Consider the following 21,805-nt stretch of genomic DNA (forward strand, 5'->3'; position numbering starts at 1 on the left):
GGAAGGCCTCTCTGTAGGCATTGAATGCTCCAACAAAAATGGATTCATCCACTCACAACAATCTCTTCTGCTCCAAAATAAAACTGAACCATCAATAGCTTTTAAGGTGCTTAACTGACTTTTTTATATATCTATTTTTTTAATGGCCAAAAATATAAATAGACATGTGAGAGCCTGACTGCTCTGCAGATTTGGCGCTTGGACTGTTCTCATCTGTCCAGCTTGTCAAAGACCCTCTGCAGAGATCTCCTACCCTCTAACAGAATAGGAATAGAAATAGGAATAAGAAAGAATAGAATAGAATAGAATAGAATAGAATAGAATAGAATAGAATAGAATAGAATAGAATAGAATAGAATAGAATAGAATAGAATAGAATGACAGAATAGAATTAACCAGCTTGGAAAAGACCTTTGAGATCATCGAGTTCAACCTATCATCCAACACCATCTAATCAACTAAACCATGGCACCAAGTGCCTCATCCAGTCTCTTCTTAAATACCTCCAGTGATGGTGACTCCACCACCTCCCTGGGCAGCACATTCCAATGGCCACTCACTCTTTCTATGAAGAACTTCTTCCTAACACCCAGCCTAAACCTCCCCTGGCACAGCTTGAGACTGTGTCCTCTTGTTTTGGTGCTGGCCGCCTGGGAGAAGAGACCAACCCCCACCTAGCCACTACCTCCCTTCAAGTAGTTGTAGAGAGCAAGAAGGTCTCCCCTGAGCCTCCTCTTCTCCAGGCTAAACAACCCCAGCTCCCTCAGCCTCTCCTCACAGGGCTTGCGCTCAAGACCTGTCCCCAGCTTGGTGTCACCTGCAAATTTACTGATGATGGACTCAAGCCCCTCATCCACATCATCGATAAAGATATCGTGATAGGTTGGACTCAATGATCTCAAAGGTCTTCTCCAACCTGATTAATTCTATTCTATTAGGCATGCAACAGCAGTGAGAAAGTCAGAGAGAATCTGTAGCTGACATTTGAGTCCCACAGGAAGTATAGACAGAAGCTTTCATTTTAAATAAAATAACTTGGGATTCTTATTAGATTTATTTTGTTGGCTGAACATCCAACAAGACTCATCTGCTGGCACAACCTCAGAATAAATAGCGATGAGTGGAAGCTCCATGAGAACAACGTAAGAGAAAGAGACGTGCATGCAGCTGCACCCATGAATTAAACAAGAATCCAGCCAGGTATCTCTACCAAAGTGATCAGAAATGTTTTCTTGTGCTCACATCCAGCCCAGTATTTACAGAGGTTACTTTTGCAAGATGTTCTTCATTCTCAAACTGTTTTTCCAGTGGACAGGTGCCGACATCATCAATGCTCCATCACTGCTCCTTGCCACAGAATCCTACAGTCTTTTATCTCACAGTTATTCACAAAAATCTTTCTCTGCATAAAGTTAAGGTAAAAATATTGTGCTGCTAACAGCCACACCTAAATCACCTTTTTCTCTTTTTTTTCCTATTAATGAAGTCATCAAAGCAAAGAATACTTTGTTTCCCATAAGAAAATTAAGCTTCAAATAGAGGGTAACCTGTGTTTGCCTGGTTTAAAGTCAGAAGATAATAGCAGGAACAACATGAGCTGTAATTTTCTGCTTGCTTACAAATTAAAGCAGGGTTCTACCATGCTTCAATGAAACATTTTATTTCAAATTACAGTAAATGCAAGTGTGAGTATCTGGTCTCCACTTTCTGTTATATTATCTCCTGGATCCAGCTATGACTCCATTATGTCTCGTCATGATTCTTCCTATAAATACCACAGTAATTTTTCTTTTAATGACTTCTATTAATAAACTCCATGCAAGAACTAGTAAAAGGCAAAAGGCTTTAATTGAGTTACATTTGATATTTCTCCAACATCCTCTCTGACTGTGTGGAAGGAAAAAAGAAAATGACATATCTTACACTTGACCTCTGTATTTTCCCCAAGTCGATAGCTTTTATAGCTAAGCTGCTAACTGCTCGGCACTGCAGCCTGTTTGCAAAAGCAATTCACTTACAACGTGAAAACTTTGTTCCACTCTGGATTGAGGTTCTTGTAAACGGTGTGTGTTTGAAGGCTGTCGTTCCCCAGCTCTAGCACACAGAAAGGATCACTTTTACCTGGGGAAATAACAGAGAGATTAAAATATATATGCATATTTAAAATAATAAATGGAGTTGAGTAGGTTTTGTATGCAGCATGCACTCTCCTCCTTTGCAGTCAGGCTGAGGAAGTGATTGGTGAAATAAAGTTAGGGCCATCAAGAAAACTGCAAATTGCCTTGTTGGGTTGCAATGACTTGCTAGATAAATAACATCTCTGACGCATCCTCAGTTCTGCAAACTCTAACACTTAGCTTCCAAAGCATTCTGGTGGCTCCATTTAATACCTGGAGTCTGAGGCTCACAGTGAATCATCTCTAAGTCTCCATAGCAAGAAAAAAATCAAATCTGCTCACTTTGACAATTACTCAAACACCATTACATAATGGCGCCATCATCCTGACCCAGGTGAGCATCAGTGCTGCAGCTGCAGCTCTCTGTTTTACCCTCTGCTTGGAGTTGTGATCTTCTTTAGCTGCTTACAGCATTAAGTGATCTCAAAGGTCTTTTCCAACCTGGTTAATTCTGTATTCTGTAAGGACCCACACCATGAGAAGAAAAGCAGGGTGCTGTCTGTATCACCAGCCTTTCTTCTACTAGCTCCATGTGAGCAAGCCCTTGAAGCTATGAAGACCATACACAGTGCCACAGGTTACACAAAACCCAACACCAACTGGAGGCTTCATGCACGAATCAGGTACCACACTTGAAGTTAATGAAAAAACCCACCCCCAAAACAAAAATCCATGCAACCTCCTCTCAAAAGAACAACAACAACGTGGAAGCCATTATGGCAAAGACACATTTGCTAAGGATTTGGGGGTTTTTTTGCTAACTTACATTACATGAATTTGTAGCTTTGACAACTTCTTGCAGCTCAGCAGTTTCCACCACGAGCAGAGTACCATTTATCAGCACATCTGGCACAATATATGATTTAATCTCATCTTCTGTGCTCATGTATAACTCAGCCACAGACATTCCAGCCTAACTTTTATATAGGCAACTAAATATCTCAGGGATTTAGATAGCACACAAACAAGATATTCAAGCAAAAGCTGTCATTTCCTTAATCCTTATTTTTGGTATTATTAATGCAGAGCCCTTAAGGTGCTTACTCTGAGAAGTTTAGAAACTAAACAGGAATCTTTTCAGTATGTAAACAGTGGTTATTAACTAGTCAATACTGGTAACATTTACAGACCATGTGTGTTACTGGAATCTATTTGTCTTCAACATTTCAGCTTACGTGCCCGCCCCTTGATAAGCATGGAAAATGCAGGCAGCCTTTCAGAGAAACTGCTTGAAATGCAAGCTGGTATATGCCAAAAAAACAACCCCACTGTGTAATTTGGTATTCTGAAGGCTATTTTTTGGTCAGTGAGCAAATGCAGTGTTTGAGAAGAACCCTCGTGCCTACACGGAAAACATCCAACAAAGCACAAAAAGTCATCCCCACATCAACAAAACTATTATCTAGGAACACAAACGTGAGAAAGGCTCAAACAGGGCTAGCTGGGGCTTGAGGAGCTTCTCCACATTTGAGAGAGCTCTGCAGAAACTAGCCTAAAATTTATGTCAGATGGTAAAATATGGATTTTCAAAACACTCTTCACAACCAAAGCAGATCCCACGTTGTTTTCTGATAGCTATTATTATAGTGGGCTAAAAACTTGCAATTAAAATCTAGAATGCCAGCATGTAATTAGCTGACAAGAGAAATCCCAAATGGCACCAGAGTGCACTCTTTACTATGGGAGTAAGGCAGAAGGTGGCGTTTACACTTGTCATCAGGTCTGCAGAAGTTCACCCACACAAGGCTCACGACTGCTAAGGGATGGGGCAGTGAAGGAATGCAACCTGCTGGCGTTGCTCCTCTATTAACCCTCAGAAATCTTTGCACTTCTTATTGTCTCTGTGGTTGTTTTCCCCCCTTTCTCAAAATTTCAGCTAGACTCCAAAATCACTTTGATCAATACCAATAAATCTGAACGGTCTCCCTGGCAAGGCAGGAAATATGGCACTGCTCTAGGAGGGCTCTATTATGGAAGTCCGTAATTGCTGCACTAATCATTTATGAATGGCTCAGAACAGATAATTAATCTTTATGTCTCTCATTTCACCATCAGAAATTATGCTATTTTTACCTAAAATGGCTGCATCCTTTTGCAATTTGGTGAGTCTATTACAGCATAATACTAGGATATTTTCAGCACTGCCATTGAAAAACAATTTGTCATTTGCTTCATGAATCAGGCTCGAAGCCTGGGTTATTTTGAATATAATGACAGACTGAGTAACCTTTTACTTAAGCAGAATTTCATTCTGTGCTATGCACAAGGAATGTGTGTCACACACTCTGCATGAAAAGTCTTTGAATTGCAGAATCAAGAACCTGCCTTGTCTCTTCCAATGCTCATTATCCACCCACATGCTCCTGCTTAAGCACTGGGGAAAGGGTGCCCAAATCCATCACCGATACAATTGCACTGATGTTTTCCTAAAGGGTACATAACCTACTGGGCTCAGCTCTTCCCCTAGACAGCTTCTGTTTTAAACCCTCACAGATTTCTAGATAGCCCTAGCCTTGCTGGTAGCCAAAGGCTCTCCTTTGCTGTAAACTCCTTACCAAATTAGGTAGGAAGGTGCAGTTACACTCCTAATTCCACATGGACATACACTTTATGCCCATCTAGAAATGCACTCCTGCACAGGCTACCTTTCATTAACAGCAGAGTTTCTGTTTGTTTTCAAGTGAAGTTCTTCAGTTCTTTGCAGTCCTGCTGTCTGCAGTAACCTTTTTCCCCACTCCAAGGTTAAGCAATGTGATTAATCTTGGGGTTTCTCTTTTGGTCCTTATTTTAGGAGGAGCATTGTCTTGTTATAATATCTTGATGAATACCAGGGAATGGGGCAAGAGTGTTTTCTCTTGAACATCTTTCCTGCCTTTATCAACAAGTTATCTTAAAAAATTACTGTGTCAGCAAATGCACAACACACAATGCTGTGTTTCTGAGTTACGAGCTGCTGCACAATACAGAGGGGAATTAAAAGGTCTCCAGAATCCGGGAGAAGATGGCAATAAAATAATAGTATCCAGGCAGTCACTACAGAGAAGCCTCTATTCCACAGACCTTCCCTGGAGAAATAATATAAAGTTGTATTCTTAAAAGGTGATAGCATCCATTGCTGACAAGAGCAAGCACAATCTGAGGTACAGCTGAGTGGAAAATCCATCCTTTCCTTGGAGTAAGAGCACTACAAGACCATGCCAAACTGAAGCCTCGGACAAGCTGAAAGAGGAACCATCACACTCACATCACTATTGCTGGCAAGCTTTGTTTTGCAAGGGAGAGCCTGCAGCACCTCCCAAATCCACCCACTCAGCACCATCTCACATGCCCACCCACTCTTCCAGTCTTGCTCATGAACTCACAAGATGGAGAGGCTGTGGTTGCTTTGCAGGCACCATCACGTTATACGTGATCCTGCTAGAAAATACAGCAGCGCACCATGCCAAGCGTTAAATTATGGATCACTAAAGGGGAGATAGATCTCCATTCACTGGGCTTTGCCCCATACTTTTGGCATTTAAAATCTTTTGGTTCCCTGAGGCCAGGTTTCACCTCTGTAGAAATGCTGGGAAGGTTTACTTTTCCTTGATGAACTGACAGTACAGCATAAAGTCTGAAGTGGCACTCGCAATATATTAGAGTATCATATGCTGCAAACCAGAAATGAAATACCTGCAAAATCTGCTGCCAGCAGGTCCACTGCCTTTAAAACTTTGACTTGTAAGAAGCCAACGTCCTTTATGTCCCGAAAGGAGTTCCTTAGACACTGAAAGGAGAAAAGTATAAGGATGTTGTTTCATTTGTAACTTTGAAATAGAAACTATTGAACTACTAAATCCCTTACATTTTAATATTCTGTGGTGCTTCAGTTGAGCAGCTGCTGTACCCATAAATACATGTCCACTGTCCCAGTCTCACTGCATCATGACCCATGAGGGCTCAAGACAACACACACTACCTGCTTCTAAGGGAATTCTCCATTCGCACAAGTCATGTGTTAATGTTACAGCAGGCACTGGAAGGAGCCCTACATGTTTATGCAAGAATTATCCCCCAATTAAAACAGAAAATGGGACACAGGTAGACCTGGAGAAGCTGCATGGGTAAGGAGAGCAGTCCACTCAATCAAGAGTGAGGAATTTGTCACACAGAATCAACCAGGTTGGAAAAGACCTCCAAGATCATCAAGTCTTTGATTTATGTGGCTCAAATTACTCATGCCTAAAATTTTGCACCCTACATTTCAGACACTCATTTCTTCTTGCCCAGCTTTTGAGCACTGAGAAACTGAAGCCACCATATGGCTTTATCTTCCAAGAGCTGCAAGTCTAGAACATATCCTCCCCAAGGGAGGAAATAAAGCTAATTGTACTATGATCTCTCTGTGATCTTCAGTGTGTTTCATTCCCCATGGTAATCCCTTAATACAAGTCAAGTTTGCAAGGAAAAAATATTAGCTTAAAACTCAAATACAACTAGACAAATTGCTTGGATCTGTCTGTCCTGCTTGAGTCCTTGATGTTCAAAACATAGTAAGGCTAAGAGAGCTGGGATTGCTTAGCCTGGAGAAAAGGAGGCTCAGGGGAGACCTTATTGCTTTCTACAACTACCTGATGGGAGGTTGTAGCCAGGTGGGGGTTGGTCTCTTCTCCCAGGCAACCAGCACCAGAACAAGAGGACACAGTCTCAAACTGCACCAGGGGAAGTTTAGGCTTGAGGTGAGGAGAAAGTTCTTCACAGATAGCGTTGTTAGCCATTGGAATGTGCTGCCCAGGGAGGTGGTGGAGTCACCGTCCCTTGAGGTGTTCAAGAGGGGATTGGATGTGGCACTTGAAGCCATGGTTTAGTTATTCATGAGGTCTTTGGTGACAGGTTGGACTTGATGATCCTTGAGGTCTTTTCCAACCTTATTGATTCTATGATTCAATGATTCTATACTGTCCAAGAGTTTTCTCTGTTAGGAGACATGCTGTTATGAGTGGATATTTTTTGTTCTTGTTGTTAATTTTTTCCCTACTTTCAAAACTCAAGGGGAAGAAGAAAAACCATAAAAAAGGCAAACTCACATAGCGCTGTGAAATCTGCTGCCGTTCACTGGGGTCTCCCAAAGGGCAGACACACAGATCAGAGATAGACACTCCTGTACAGGGGGCAACAGCAACCAGCATTAGCAGGGATCCTGGGTGTTTTTCCAGAGGCAGCTCTAAGCAATTGGTCTGCTTCATTGGCAGGGCAGTAATGTCAACTTGGCACCTGGAACAACATTGCTAAGGGTTAATAAGAAAAAGGAGCTGGGGGAAATTACTGAATAAAGCAACATTTATATTGATTTCAGTAGCAAGCAGGCACCAAAACTTATTGCTTGTTCAGGATGGAAAGAATGCAAAAAGCCAGCATCTCAAAATTAAACATGGGAAACCAATCAGCCAGTTTCTATTACGTTTACTGTCAAGTTTGGCTTTCTGGTTCACCTACTGGTAAGCAGAGGTAAAAGGGTTGGGCTGCAAGGAAAACTTAACTCTGGCCTGCCTCACTTCCCCTCTAAAATCCCCTCGTGTTTTGTGGGGGATGTGAAGCAATTTTATTTCACCTGGGGGAAAGGAAAAGGGGCAAATGCAAAATTTAAAACATTAGCCTAAAATAGATGAGTTTCTTTAAAGTCAGATACTCCATTTTATGCTACATTATACTGTATGCCCCAATCTCTTTTACAAGCCTTACTAGAGCTGCATTTCCAGCGCACTGTTACATTTCCCAAAGGGAAGGATTGTCTTAGAAGCCATCCTCCCATCACCACACATAATATGTATCATTAAGCTGCTAATTCCCCTAAAAATAAAAATAAAGAGGGGGGGAGGGAGAAAAAAAAAAAACAAAAGAGAAAGAGAAATATTCATAAAGAGACAATACTGAAAGGTAAGTATGAGCTAAAGCAGAGAGAGAGATTACCAGACAGTGGGTTCCACACGAAGGGAGCGGTTAAACGCAACAGAAAGCCTAATCACTTGGCTCGGCTAAATGCCTTCTATTTAGAAGTCCAGTAAATGGAGTGGAACTTTTTTGAACCTCCATGGGGCTTGGGTTTTTAAGAACAAGCTGAACAAAAGTTACAGATGAAAAAGGGGAAAGGGGGGAAAAAAAAACCACCAATGAGAAAGGAGAAGCTTTGTCGCCACAGTGAGAGGGGGAGTCCCATTTCTCACAGGGACAGCAAGCGGATGATGGAGAGGGAGAGCTTTCGCTCTGCTTAATGCCTGCCGACAAGTTTTTATTTAAACTAAACTTGTTAAGGTGTTGTCTTAATAGGCTAAAATTCCACAGGGTTCCCCCAGGTGGGTTTCTTCTGGGTAAATGGTGCATGTAGTGTTCCTGATTGATCCCATTCCAGTAGTAGAGCTGGAGCGGTTTATACCCATCTGCTATAAATTGCACGCTTTCCGCTTCTTAACAGCCTATTTTCTGTGAATGCTAAGGGGGTTAAAAAAAATAAAGAGCCCCAAACATTTCAGCCTGAAAACCCATGTAGCTATGTTATGAAGAACAAGTCATTGCTCTGATGAGTTTGGAAGTCATTCGGTAGCTCTGCTTATTAAAACAGCTTTTTGTGCAATCTTCTTTTGACCTGAATCAGTGGGGAGGACTTTGCCTTAAGTGCTCTTTGCCATTCACTGCACTGAACCTACAACAGGTTGCAAGTTTACTCTTATTAGCTGTTTTCAAGCGCTATGAAAGAAAAAGAAAATAAACCAGGAAGAGTACTAACACTCTTTGGCATGTAGGCTGCCTCTCAGCACACTTGCAAAGTGTGAGAGCCTGCATTTAAAGCTCGTTGTTACGCTTAGACTCTTCAGAAAGATATGACAAGAGAAGTAACAGCAGAAAGGAAAACAAAACAACAACAAAAAAGGCAAGCATTTGAGAACAAGACCTTATCACTTCCACACTGGAGGTCAGCTTCACCTTGGCTGCACTAACACAGCTGCTTCTTGGACTGCAGCAGTTTTACTGGTACTTGAGGTATCAGTGAAAAAGGGGGAACGCATCCTTATCTCGGAGGGGGTTGTGTGTGCTATGTTTTTATACAGATTAAGAAAGTGAAGGAAGAAGAGGGGAAAACTCAGGTCACCCAGCTGGTCTGTTGTTCAGCTGGCAACAGAGGCCACATCTCCCATATCAGCATTTTATACACCACCCACTCAACACAATCTACAACTGGGAAAAGCTGCATTTGCTTTTTTATGTCAAGAACTTTCCATGGGGTATGAAAGAAAAGACAACTTGTTCAGACAACGGTGTGTCTCCCACCAACAGATAACCTCAGAAGTCTCTGGATCTCAAAGGCAAAGTTCAACATAATTCTAGCTTGTTTTGACAAATTGGAATTTTTTTCTCTTATTTAAAGAATTTGATTAGCCAAAGGTCAAGGAAAAGATCAAGTGTAAGGGTGCAGGGGTAGGAGGGATGCACATGTAGAGGGGGAGAACAGCAGGAGATGGAGTATAAGCATTTCTTCCTCAAATCATGTCTGATTTCCGTGCAAACTCACTTCCTTAAAACATCTGTGTCCACTCAAGGTGATGGTATGCCTCAGTGTTTTCTTTTGAGGAAAAGAAAGTCCACATTTGCACTTGCAAATGGCAAAAGGCTTAAGGAAAAAAACAAAACACCAAGCCAATCTGTCTCATTTAGGTTACAGGATATAACTGATCAGATTGCAAAGAATGCAGCACGGTGAAACACTTAGACATTCAATTTACAATACAAGCTCACAGTTTCCACACAAACACTTCTACGCTATTAAAATGAGCCTAATGATTTCCCAACTACTTCCCCTCCATCCTCCTGAAACAGAAACTCTTTCCTTCCTTCTTTTGCAGCCTTCTATCTGCAAGTCCTTATTACAGGTAATTATTTCACAGGGAAGTAGTAAGAGACTACTGAGATGGGCACAGTATAAAACTAATGGAGGCAATCCACTTATTGCTCAAAAGTTACCTGCTCTGAATGCAAAGGGCAAAAACTCCCAGATTGTTTGGGGTTTTTTTCCAGGTTTTTTGTTTGTTTGGTTTTTTGTATTTCAGGCAATGCAAATGATCTCCTGAGATGAATTCTCAACACAGTAATCCTATCTCAAAACAGGGGAGCTCTGTTTGTTGTCATCTTCTGCTACTTCACATATTAAATTCAGGCACAGTCCTTCACACGCATGGCTATATGCATGATTTGGAGGGGACACAGGACTGGACTTTGAGAGTGCATTGTGCACCCAAATGCATCACTTTTTTTAAACCACTATTAATTATATGCTTTCCTTCCTTTGCCTGATCAATACTGAGGTCTGCACCTCTATATTAACCTCTAGTCCTGTAGACGATTCGACCACAGCTTTAATTCTTATTTAAGACTGTTCCTTGGACTTATAGCCCTCATTGTTAGCTGCCAAACTTCCCCCCTACCTTTTAATTAATGTTGCAGATAAATATAACTTGCAAACACCACTGAGTCAATTTGGTGTTCAATTATTTGTTTGACTTTACCAGGGAATCAACTGTTAAAATTTCACTACAAGGTGTTGACTTAGCCTCTTTTACCAGCAGTCATGGAGCTGAATTTTATCAGCCAATCCACAGGTCATGAAGTTAGGATAATAATTCTTGAACATATATAAAATATATATACAAATATATATATAACACAAAAAATGCACACAACTGCCATTTTTTTTTCCTGCAGCAAAACTCTTGAAACCTCTACACAAGAGGTCAGATTAATTACCACAGCATACAGTAAGACAAACAATACCTGAAAAGGAATTTCAAGTGCCACAGGTGTCTGGGAGACCAGAAGATCTTATTCTGACTTATTCTACAGGTAGATTTTGGTTGCTTGGCTCTTCCTACAGCTTGGTGAAATTTCAAAGATAGGTCTAGACACAGCTCCATCCTAACAGCACAGCCTTAAAATAAGGATTGTTTCTGTTTCCTGGAGGCATTTATCACAAAGCTCTTGCACACACTTCAGACTCATAGCTCAGGGTCTTAAGTCTAGTAATTTTTGTGGGTTTTTTTCTTGAGGTAAATTTGTGAGAAAAAAAAAAAAGAAAGAAAGAAAAAGAAAAGGGAAAAATCTCCTACATTCTGCAGCCTCTCCTTTTCAAAACATATCCCTTAATGCAGAAGGACTCTAACTGCTTGGCATAAACAATGTAACTCTGCCTGGACGGATTCTGCACAAGTTAACACCTTTGTTTATTAATATACATTAACATAGTCTCCTGTTTATAGCATTCCTCTTGTCCCAAAGGACACAAAAAGCACTCAATAAACCTTACTAACAGTTCTGGGCAGACTAAATAGAGGGATTATTTCATCCAACACCAAAACACAGCCACCCCTCTGTGTCAGATTCTAGCAACTGAACCATCCGAGGCTGCAGTATTTTAAGCAAGTCAGAGAAACTGGACCCAGTTGAAAATCTGAGGAGAGCACAGGTAGGCTGGATGTAATAATTCAGCTTGCAGTGTGCACTGACAGTGAGGGTTTGTTCTGTGATAGAAGGGTGACATGAAATTGCACCCAATGTTTCCTCACTAATGCAGCAGCAGACAAATGCCCCAGGTGTTAGTGTTTAGTACCTGAGGTCCAGCAGATTTCTTACTGTACATGTGCCATAGTCTCCACAGACACTTCAGGTCTCATTTCAACAACAATATTTTACCTCAAAACCAAATTATCCCTGGGACAAGAGCCATGTTCCAGGGGCTACATGAAATGCTGGGTCTGAAGGAATTAACACAAGTCTAGACTACAGAAGTTCAGCAGTCTGGATTATCAGACTTGACTCCATCTCTGCATCTCCTCAGCTTCATTTCAATATCAAAAATATGCATGTATTTAAAGGTCTAATCAACCTACTTCAACCCATACAGCTCCATGGGGAACATAAGGATCTCTATCCACAAATTTGCCACAGGATTATTAATTCAGATGTGGCAAATTTTGCCTTTTCCTTAAAACCCTGCAAATTGTTTGAGGGCATTTGGGGTGTACTGCTACATGGAATGGCCAAATATAACCCAGAACCATTTTGCTGAAGAATCTTTCTTACAATGATGTTGTGGAATGCAGAAATCTCCAAACTCAACTTGGAAGTCACAGAGACAATAAACATGGCACCTCATAAGGCTGTTTTTTCCTACAGAATCCTTTTCCAGATTAGACTGCTTTTGAACCTTTCATAAATTATTATTTATGGGGTGCCAAAAGTTTCTACAATGTTAAAACAAGACTTGTTATTCTGCATTGGCTGTTTACCTATTCTTGCAAGAGCTCTTTAAAAAGCTAACAGAATGTTTTTCCTGTTTTGATCCTTTGGAAAGTTTGCTGTGCTTTAAGGCAACAGCAGCAATATTTTTCTCTCCACAGAGCAAAAATAACTTTAAGGTAAATCTAACATGCTCAGGCTCAGTGCTGAAATGTTAAATAATAGAGGAAGCATTTTGCTCATAATTTTTTGCCACACTGAGCACCACCTGCCAGAAACAATGCAGGGGGAACACAGCTAAGGAAGAATTGCTCCAGCACCAGGCAGACTGAACAGGGGCAAGCCACAAACACTGCTACATTTCTTAACTCTGAACAGAATATCAGAAGTAATAAAAGTAACTGTGAGAATGGAAGGAACAAATTCATCTTCAGCCAGTTCTTCATGTGATGAGCAACAGCATTCAGCCAGAAAGCATTTCCTGCTCTGCAAAACCACAAACATTTGTAGAGCCAAAGGGCATTGTTCTTTTCAGTGAATAGTTTCAAACTATTTGAATGCTTAAAGTAAGAGAATGTCCTTATGAGTTACTACTATTTAGTCAGCAAGCTGTGAAACACTAGCCAGGTGAGAACAGCAAACAACCGCAGACAAGAGTCCTGCCTCGAAGAATTCTGAGGTTGCTGCACAGATCCTGCAAGCAGATAAGCATGGACAGACCCAAGAGGCACTCCAGTAAACTAAGTAGGTGCTGCTGCATGTAGCCAACTGTCTAGATGCAGTCTGGGGAGATGGGTCTAGGTAAAGACACTGCAAGCCAGAAGAAGGGAGGAGGTAAAAGGAGGAAACCAAGATTGTACTAATATTGTACAAAAGAAGATGGAGTTAGAGTAGAAGGCAATGAGCAGGACCTAAGAGTAGGAACCATACTCTACTCCTAATTAAAATATTAAACTTACATTTTGATTGCTATACTCCTCAAGACTCTTATTTGCTAAGATCATTAGTTGAGAATTTGAAGCTACAGGGGAATAATGCAATGGGACAAAGCTCAGGATCAGTCAGGAGATGGGAAGACCACCTGTGAGGCTGTCCCTGGAAATGCTGCCTTAAACATCAGCTTATGCAATAACCTGGTACACCAAACCCACCAGATCTGGCCTCTGTGGTGGCAACAAGAGATAACCCAAACAAAGCAAACCCAGAAACAGATCCTGCTGAGCTGCTGCAGCACTCCGGATTTTACAGTCAGCATACACAGAGTCACCGAGGGTGTCTCTGCATACAGACTGCATACAGCTAATCAAGTAGCCATTAATAGGTTTTAGTAAAAGGAGGCATGTGGACATGACCTGAACAAGGCAAGAAATATACAGTATGATGTTGCTAATAAAAATAAATTGATCAATTTACAAAATCATTATAAAAATTACATTAGCTTCCGTGATTATCACACCCCTCAAAAAAACCCCACCCAAACAAACAACAACAAACAAACACAAAAAACCCCAAACCACCAAAAAGCTAAAAGCACAAAACCCCCAACTTACGTTCCCAAAAGCTCCTCATGTTTTTTGTTATCCTTTCTCCACACCTCAATGTCCAACATATCCTTCCTGTCAGAGAAGTAGTGAAAATCAAACTGTTCCCTCCACTGAGGATTTGCACTCTTACACAGTGTCTAGAAAACATGCAGTTATAATATTTACTTTTCTTAAACAGTACTTGTTTCCACAGTAAAGCACATATCAATTCTTCTACAAGAACAAAGCTGGCTGTTAGGGCAGCAAGGGCATTCCAAGCAAAGCTCCCCATCCCATCACACATAGCTTCACCTTTCTTTAAAGCCCTTTTCTCTCTCTCTAAATAACAATAATATGGAAGTGTGACATGAACGGCTGAAGAAATTCTGAAATGCAAGACAGAACCACCAGTTCCACTTTCAGTGGACTGTGATCATCATTCACCACACACTGGAAGAAATCAAGAATAAAGCTTTTAGGGCAATCACCTAAAACCAGGTTTGAATTAAGGAGCCCAAATCAGTACTTTTTAATCCTCCAGTGTTAAGATGCAGGCAAAGAAGGAGCAGCCCTGAAATAAGTAACGTCCAGTTAATTTGATATCTGTAAATTGTCCCTCTGAGTTTGGTGAGATTGCTCATGTGTTCAGGTTACTCCAAGTGTTCACTGGATTGGGAATTGAACCATTTGCAATTCATATCACACTACACTACCCACCATTAATATTAGCATGACCACTGAGATAACAGGAGATAAGATTAGCTGGACCCTGACTAAGATTTCTCCCACCTTGTCTCTACTTCTCTGGACCATGAGGGATCATACTTCATAGATTTATTCAACTCCAGGAAAGAACATGAAGCACTGTTAATTAGTAAAAGTCTAATTAGGGCAAAAGTAGCAGTCCTGTCCCCAACTTTTGCTGGACCTCAGAGAGAAATCCTAAGCACTGAACTGACTGCAGACAACGCTGTACTTGACTCTTCATCTTAAATGTTGTTGTTTTCTGTGACTGCAAACAGGGCAGTTCTGCAGATTCATGACACAGGCTATGGGCCATTGAAAATGAACATAAAAAGAGATCTTAACTCGAATAATCTATATTTATTCCAAAATAACTAAGCCATTTGGCTTTTTTCAAAGCTGCTCTTCTGAAGAAAAACATTCTGCCATGACCTTGGTTTGAGGTCCAACATGGGGGACAGAGTGCAGGTTTCAGATGCGCCCACGTCTGAACGTTATGTTCTGTGAACTTGCTCCGTACATTTTGTACAAGAGGGGGTTTGTTTGCTTCCTCCTCCTCCCTCTGCACTTCCAGCCCAGGCCATGCAGAGCTCTTGCTTTCTCAAAGGAATATAATTTTAATTGCAGTGCCTTTCTTTATTAGACTTTGGAGATGAAATGTATATCTTTGTGAGCCCCACTCATTTCTTGCTGGATACAAGTAAACACAGCCTAGAGCAATGAAAAATCAAATCAAACCCATGGAATATTCTGTGTTTTGGTTTGGGGTTTTCTTTCCTGTTATAGGTAACATTTTTCAGGAAAGGTCTTTAAAAACTAAAAATAAAGAAGTTCTCCTGCATGGGGAATTATTTCAGGTCTGCTTTTACAGCATACCTAACACTGCAAACCTAACTTCTGTACTGGCAGAGATGAAAACACGTGTGTGGTGCATGTAGTTTTATTTCATATTAATGTTTAATGTCAGACATCCATCAGTATGTTAAATCCTCAAAACCAGTTACACACAACATTCTTAACTTCCTCTTTCGATACTGGCACATAAAACATTACTAAAATGTTAATGTCCCTGATCTGTTCTCCTGGTTTTGATCTCTCTTATACAAAAGACATCCAAGAAGAGTTCCATCTGAGACAGCAGCATTAGCAAAAGAAACACCAAGCACTTTAATGGCTTCCAACTTAAGGAAGACCTTAATACTTACCTTACTCCTGTATCTTTGATCTCCCAGTTTGAGGAGAATAAAAATCTCTGCCCAGTTTCCTCCAGGGATGTTCTTGCCCTCCAGAAGCGTGATGGTGACCAGCCCGTTCCACAGCTGGTTCTTGCGCAGCGAGTCGGAGAGCCGCGTGCTCCGCGTGAAACTCGACTGAAAAGCACATCACCAACATGAAACATTTGTACACCCAAATTCACGCTTTTCTGCTCAAATTGACTATGATATGGATGTAACAGAAGTCAGAGAGGTACCGCAGTCCCCTAAGAGTAAGCAAGGCATGGAAGGCAGTAGGATGCTAGGATTTGCTGGCTGTATGCATTGGGGCTGGCCTCATGAAGGTACAGTGCTTGGCATCAGAGCAAAACCTGCAGGATCAGCTTAAACCACCAGAGAAGTCAACTCCAGCTAACCTGGCTGAGCCCTGGCAAAAGCAGAGCTCAAACATTGAGAGCAATCTGTTGCGTTGGCTCAGGGAAAGACACAGGAGAGCGATGGGGAAGAGATGTGGAAACAGGGAAAAAACTGAACTCTTAAATGTCTCCAGCTACATCCATGAAATGCAGGTCTGTCCCTTTCAGGGGGACAGCCCACAGGCATAAAGCCTATGGCCAGGTGAAAGGCTGAACACACATCTTCCCCCTCCTCAATCACTCAACTGCCTGTCATCTGCACTAGCTCTTCACCTGCTGCCTTTGCAGCTCCTGCTTCCAGAAACCGAGCTCACGAATCAAAAATACCGATGCCTGCTGAAAAAAACACTGACACCAGCAGGCTCTTTATCTGGAGTTATGGTTACCTGGTAGCCACATTTGTTACCTTCACAGCTTCATCCTACACAGCACGGCTGCGCTAACAGTTTGCTAACTGGCAATATTTTATTGGACAGAGGATGATTAAATAGGCCTTTATTTGGGGGGAGTGAGCTGGGAACATTAAAACTCAAGGCTACGCTTTTCTTCTCACAGTAAAAGCCCTGCCGTATTTCATTCTCCTGAAGCAACTTTTAACTCGCCACACTTTGGAGCTTCAATCATGTCACATACAGGTGGGAGCAAGACGGAGGAGAAGATTTCACAAGTCACTTTAAAACAGGACGTGTTAGCTTTAAAAGCAAGCAAGAAATGTTGCTGCTAAATAAAACGATTGCAAGAGCACCTGATGGCTGAAGATTACTTTTTATGGATCAATTACCCAGCAACAAAATTCTTAAATCATGGGTGCTGAACTCACAATCTTTTTTTTCCTTTCTTTTTGCTTTTTACTGGTTAAAACACCCAACCCTTTGAATCCCACAAGCAAATTAATATGTATTTAAGCACCCTCTTTGGCTCTTCTGCAACACTGGTTAAAAACACATTCCTCCCTTTAAGAAGAGAATGAGATTTTGATTCAGACATCCAGCTGCAAAATAATTCCTTTTTTACCTGTTTTAGGTTTCATTTTATTTTTTGGGGGGGGTTGGGGGTTTGTTTTTTTGTTGAGTGTTGGGGTATTTTTGTTTATTTGGTTGGTTGGTTTGGGGATTTTTTTTTGTTTTGTTTTAATTTTTGTTTGTTTGGGATTTGAAGTTTGGTCTTTTTTTTTTCCTCTCTTTTTTTTTTTTTTTCCCATTTGTTAAAGTTCATCTTTTAGGCAAAAAAGAAACTAAAGCACAACTGTTCCCATGGACATACTTCAAAGTCCCAGCAGATATATTCCTCCCTAAACACTGCAACTATTTCAAAATCCTTTTTATGAAGGGAAAAAACAAAAAAAAAAAAAAAAAAGAAAAATAAAAAGAAAAAAAAAAGGAGGGGGGAGGGGGGGGAGAAGGGAGTAATGTCCACAAGGGATCAAAGGGCATTCTACAGTCTGGCAATTGCCTTAGAAAAATGGCAGTGCTTCCATGAAATATGCCCTAAAATAATTTTGCAGCTTGGTATGTCCTAATTTCGAATTGGATGTTTATCTTGGAAAGGCTTCTATCTAACTTGTCCATAAAACAGCTCCACTTAGCTCTATGAGCCCTGTGAAAATGGAATCCAAAGCTGGCTATTAAAGGGGCCTGGAGATTGCTTCCATATGGCGTAACAGCATGGGAGTGGAGGGCTAAGGCCTACAGCAGGCGCTGCTTGGCTTGAGCTCCACATCTATCCATGGACACTCGTTGCATTACACCATAACATCTGGATTATTGCTTGTAATGTCCCTGGGAAATATCCACTTCCCATCAAAGCCTTTATCTATCTCAGTTGTACTTTGAACATTTTAGTATTTAACATAGTCATGTTTGATGTGATGTACTTGCTGCTTTAGGACCAAGGATTTTCCCTCCTCCCCCCCGCTCCTTCCTCAGAGGAGGAAGAGGCATTTGATGTTAGTTCACACAAAAAAAAAAACAGACCAAGTTTATCATCTGTGTTACAATTTCTTTTAAAAGCAAAGCATCCAGTTCTCTTCAAAGACACGAAAGGCAGTTGTTATCACTCAGTTTTCAAACCAAAACTTGGATTCTTTTCATTTTTCAACAAGGCCAGAATTTCAGGGAGTCACTCGGTCTTGGGGATCTTCCTACTCAAGTTCTGTAGCATGGATAACCTCACCCTTTTAGCCACTGACTTTGAGAGTTCAAAGGACTGTTGGGAGGTACCCAAACCAGTCCAACGGAAAAACAGCACCTGCAGCTTGGCACTACTAGAATACAGTGCAATGCATCAACTCTGACCTTCTAAACAGGTGGCCCCTAGCAAATGGCCTCCTGAACCTCCTCTCAGGATGGCTGCACAGCTGCAAAACTGCTGTGTGTTCATCTCATATGACAGGTATGCTGGTCTCCAGCTAACAGGACCTGGCTGCTTTCTGGATGAGATCTAGCATCACACTGGATAGAGAAAACAAGATGTTTGCGGCTGGTTTAGGGCATAGTGCTGACCTGCAGCACCTCAACACAGACTCATTGACTGCAGTCTGTCTCCCACCTCCCCCAGCCCACCACTTTACCACCATCACGACCCTCTCTCCAAACAGAGCAGCAGAGTGCTGGAAGGCTACTTGCCTCATGCCCCTGTCACATTAGGAAAGCTTTGGATTTCCTGCACATGCCCAGGTCATTGCTGCAGTGTGTGTTCAGCAGGTCTGTGCCTCATATCATCTACACGAACACCAAAGAATTGCTCTGTGCATGCTCTGGGACCACCTCTCCAGCCTCCCTGGGTATTTGGCAGGCTGTTCCCCTGACTACCCCGATGGAAATCACAGCCAAACAGGCAGTGTCTCAGATTCCACTCAAACAGTTTCTGGAAGGAAGCACATCTAGGGAAACCCAGATGTGTGGTAGACTCACGGACCTGGACTACCAATGACTCAACTTTAGTGTTGCCTGGGGAAGCCTACACTACAGAAAATGCCTCCCAGGTGACAAGGAAACGATATTGCATTATTTATTTTAAAAGTCTCCTACCTCCTCTTCAATACCCTGCACCTACTTGTTTCAAACTGATTTGCACAGAGTTAAACTTCACAGCCTCCCCCTGAGTTGGCAAAGCCATTACACAGCAGAGCGCTGGGAAGTGCAGTGATTAGTCCAACAACATTACTCAGGAGCAAAACAAGCACTGAAAAATGTCACCACAGACACTTGCCCTCCTTCCAGCCATCACTACACTAACCAGCCTTCACAATGAGACCAGAAAAAGCAAAGCTCATATCAATACTGGCCAGAAAAGGAGGACATAACTGCTTAATCAGTGACAATTTTCAAGTGTTTTTATCTATTCAGCTCTTCCCTTCCTCTGTTACCTCCCAGGCTATGAACGCCTCCACACTTGGGTACTTCAGCTCCTCCTGCTGCTGAACCAGAGCTCTTTCCAGCTGTGCTCCCAGACTTGATGCCAGGTCCTTCAGGCTTCTCCTGCTGTATTTTCCCATACACTCTTTGCAGTCAGCCAGCTCACACTCTGGCTACATCCCAGACCAAAGCAAAGGTGTCTTGCAGAGGTATATAAAAGTTGGCTGAAGCTAGAATCAGGCTATAGGGCTGGAAATTAGGAAACATGTGCTTTAGGATGGAAGCTGGCACGAGTCCCAAGCACAAGACATGGGACAAATTTACTTATTCCTTCCCACCCCTCCATTACTTCTGAAATCAAGATAGCCTTGAGACCAGAATTTGAGGGGTTGTCTCCAGACAGAGCTTGGATTTTGGATGGACTCTGTGTGCAAATAATCAGTGATACCACAGAGGTCACTGTTAGGAGCCAATCACTGCTGTAAAATGGACAAAACAACTTGAACAAAAAGCATCCCTCAAACAAGCCAGCCAGAAAGGAAACAATAAGCACAAGAACATCCAGAACAAAACAGAGTAGATGGTTTTAATGTCTAAGAGCCCACATTCACTACAGATTTAGGGACTGTGCAATATCAGGGAAGCAATCTTCTCTGAAGCAGAAGTATGGCCTGGTCACAGAGCAGGACCCTACCACATGAGGAATGGAAGACAGTTTTGCTCCCTAATGCTTAGAGAGAACATTTGCTAGGAAATATCCCGGGTCTCTGGAAAGCAAAACTAAAAATCATGCTCACAACACTGTTTTCAGATTCTAGTTCTTGGTTTCAAAAGTAATATAAAAGGCTTCTCTCTTCAACTTTCAATTTTGTTCGACTTTCTGGTTCTGGTTTAAAGGAGCAAGCTGGTCAAGAAGGAGCAGGTGGGCCACATTCTGCCTTCACAGAGCCAAATACATCAGACAAATGAGAATGATGGAGTTTGAGGGGAAAGAACCGGCTCACTGACCCGGCTTCGCAAAATCCTTTAGGAGCTCGAGTCTCCCTGATAACACCATTTGGATGTAATCTCCCTCTATAGGCACCCAGAAAATCCCCTCTGGTGCATCAGGGCAGCTTTCAAATCTGTCACTTCTCCTGACACACACACACACACGTGCCCCAAGTTCAAACTTGTTTTTGAAGCAATAAAGAGAGGCAGAGAAATCGTACATTTAAATGACACGGCGAGGTGGCCAAGTGTGAAGCAAGCCCATCGCTCACATCTTTCATTTAAAAGGATGAGACAGGACAACAGCAACCCTGCTGCAATCCCTGTGAGGAGGTCAACATCAAAAGTGGGCCACGTAATTTGCCATTGGAGAAAACAACAACACGCAAATAAGAAGAGTCTTCGGGCCTCTCCTCATTAGGCAGGGAAACCATTTTGCAGAGGCAGCCTCCCCTTGGGAAAGAGAAGAGGGCAGTGAGAAAGGCAAGTGAACCGACACAAGATTGCCGCCACGATGTGTGACCCTGTGGCAACCGAGCCCCTCCGCTGCGCGTAACGCTCGGAGAGCGTCGCTGCCCACAGGGTGTTGTGGGAGAAAGCCAAATACAATGAGGCAGGCAAAAATGAAACCTAACAGCCCACGCAGAAGAGCAAAAGGAGAGCAAGGGATGTTCTCCCTGCGCTGAGATGCTCTTGGGTCCAGTCAGCCTTCCAGCCAATTTATTCAATCAGCTTAGGCTATCAAGGTGGCAATTGCGTCACTTTTGTTTCAGGACTCGACTGCTGCGGGTCAATCCACCCCAAGCAAACCTGCTTATTTGCTTCATAGATGTGCAACACTTAAAGGTTATTGAGCTGTACAAATGCTGGAAATAGCGTGCAGGGCACTCAGGGTGAGACTCAAGCCACCTGGGACAAAGAAGGCTACTGAGCATCAGCACGTTGGGCTCCAGCAGAGATAGCTACCAACTCCCTCTGCACCCCAGATAGCTCCAGAGAGAGAAAGAGAAACAGAAAAGAGGGGAGAGCTTGCCAATACAAAGATACAAATGCAAACGTTAATACTGCCTAAGAGCATCCTCTTCCCTTTGCAATGCCACCCTCCATGAGAAAGAAGAAAGC

General features: G+C 42.1%; 1 protein-coding gene across 3 annotated transcripts in view; it reads right to left on the minus strand.

Moving 5' to 3' along the window:
* MCTP2 (multiple C2 and transmembrane domain containing 2) overlaps positions 1-21,805 on the minus strand; it is a 139,796-nt gene that overhangs the window by 60,342 nt on the left and 57,649 nt on the right. For 2 of the 3 annotated variants that reach the window (XM_068143357.1, XM_068143358.1), the window contains 5 exons: positions 15,913-16,077; positions 13,991-14,121; positions 7,244-7,430; positions 5,850-5,943; positions 2,019-2,121 (listed from right to left, as the gene is read on the minus strand). In XM_068143357.1, the coding sequence (XP_067999458.1) occupies positions 2,019-2,121; positions 5,850-5,943; positions 7,244-7,430; positions 13,991-14,121; positions 15,913-16,077 (680 nt within the window). Of the gene's footprint in view, positions 1-2,018; positions 2,122-5,849; positions 5,944-7,243; positions 7,431-13,990; positions 14,122-15,912; positions 16,078-21,805 lie in introns of those variants that run through there. The other variant, XM_068143359.1, reaches the window with a different exon arrangement.

Source organism: Melanerpes formicivorus, unplaced genomic scaffold (assembly GCF_026170545.1).
Source record: "Melanerpes formicivorus ecotype bairdi unplaced genomic scaffold, bMelFor1.0.p_v2 SCAF_10, whole genome shotgun sequence".
Classification (NCBI taxonomy): Eukaryota; Metazoa; Chordata; class Aves; order Piciformes; family Picidae; genus Melanerpes; species Melanerpes formicivorus.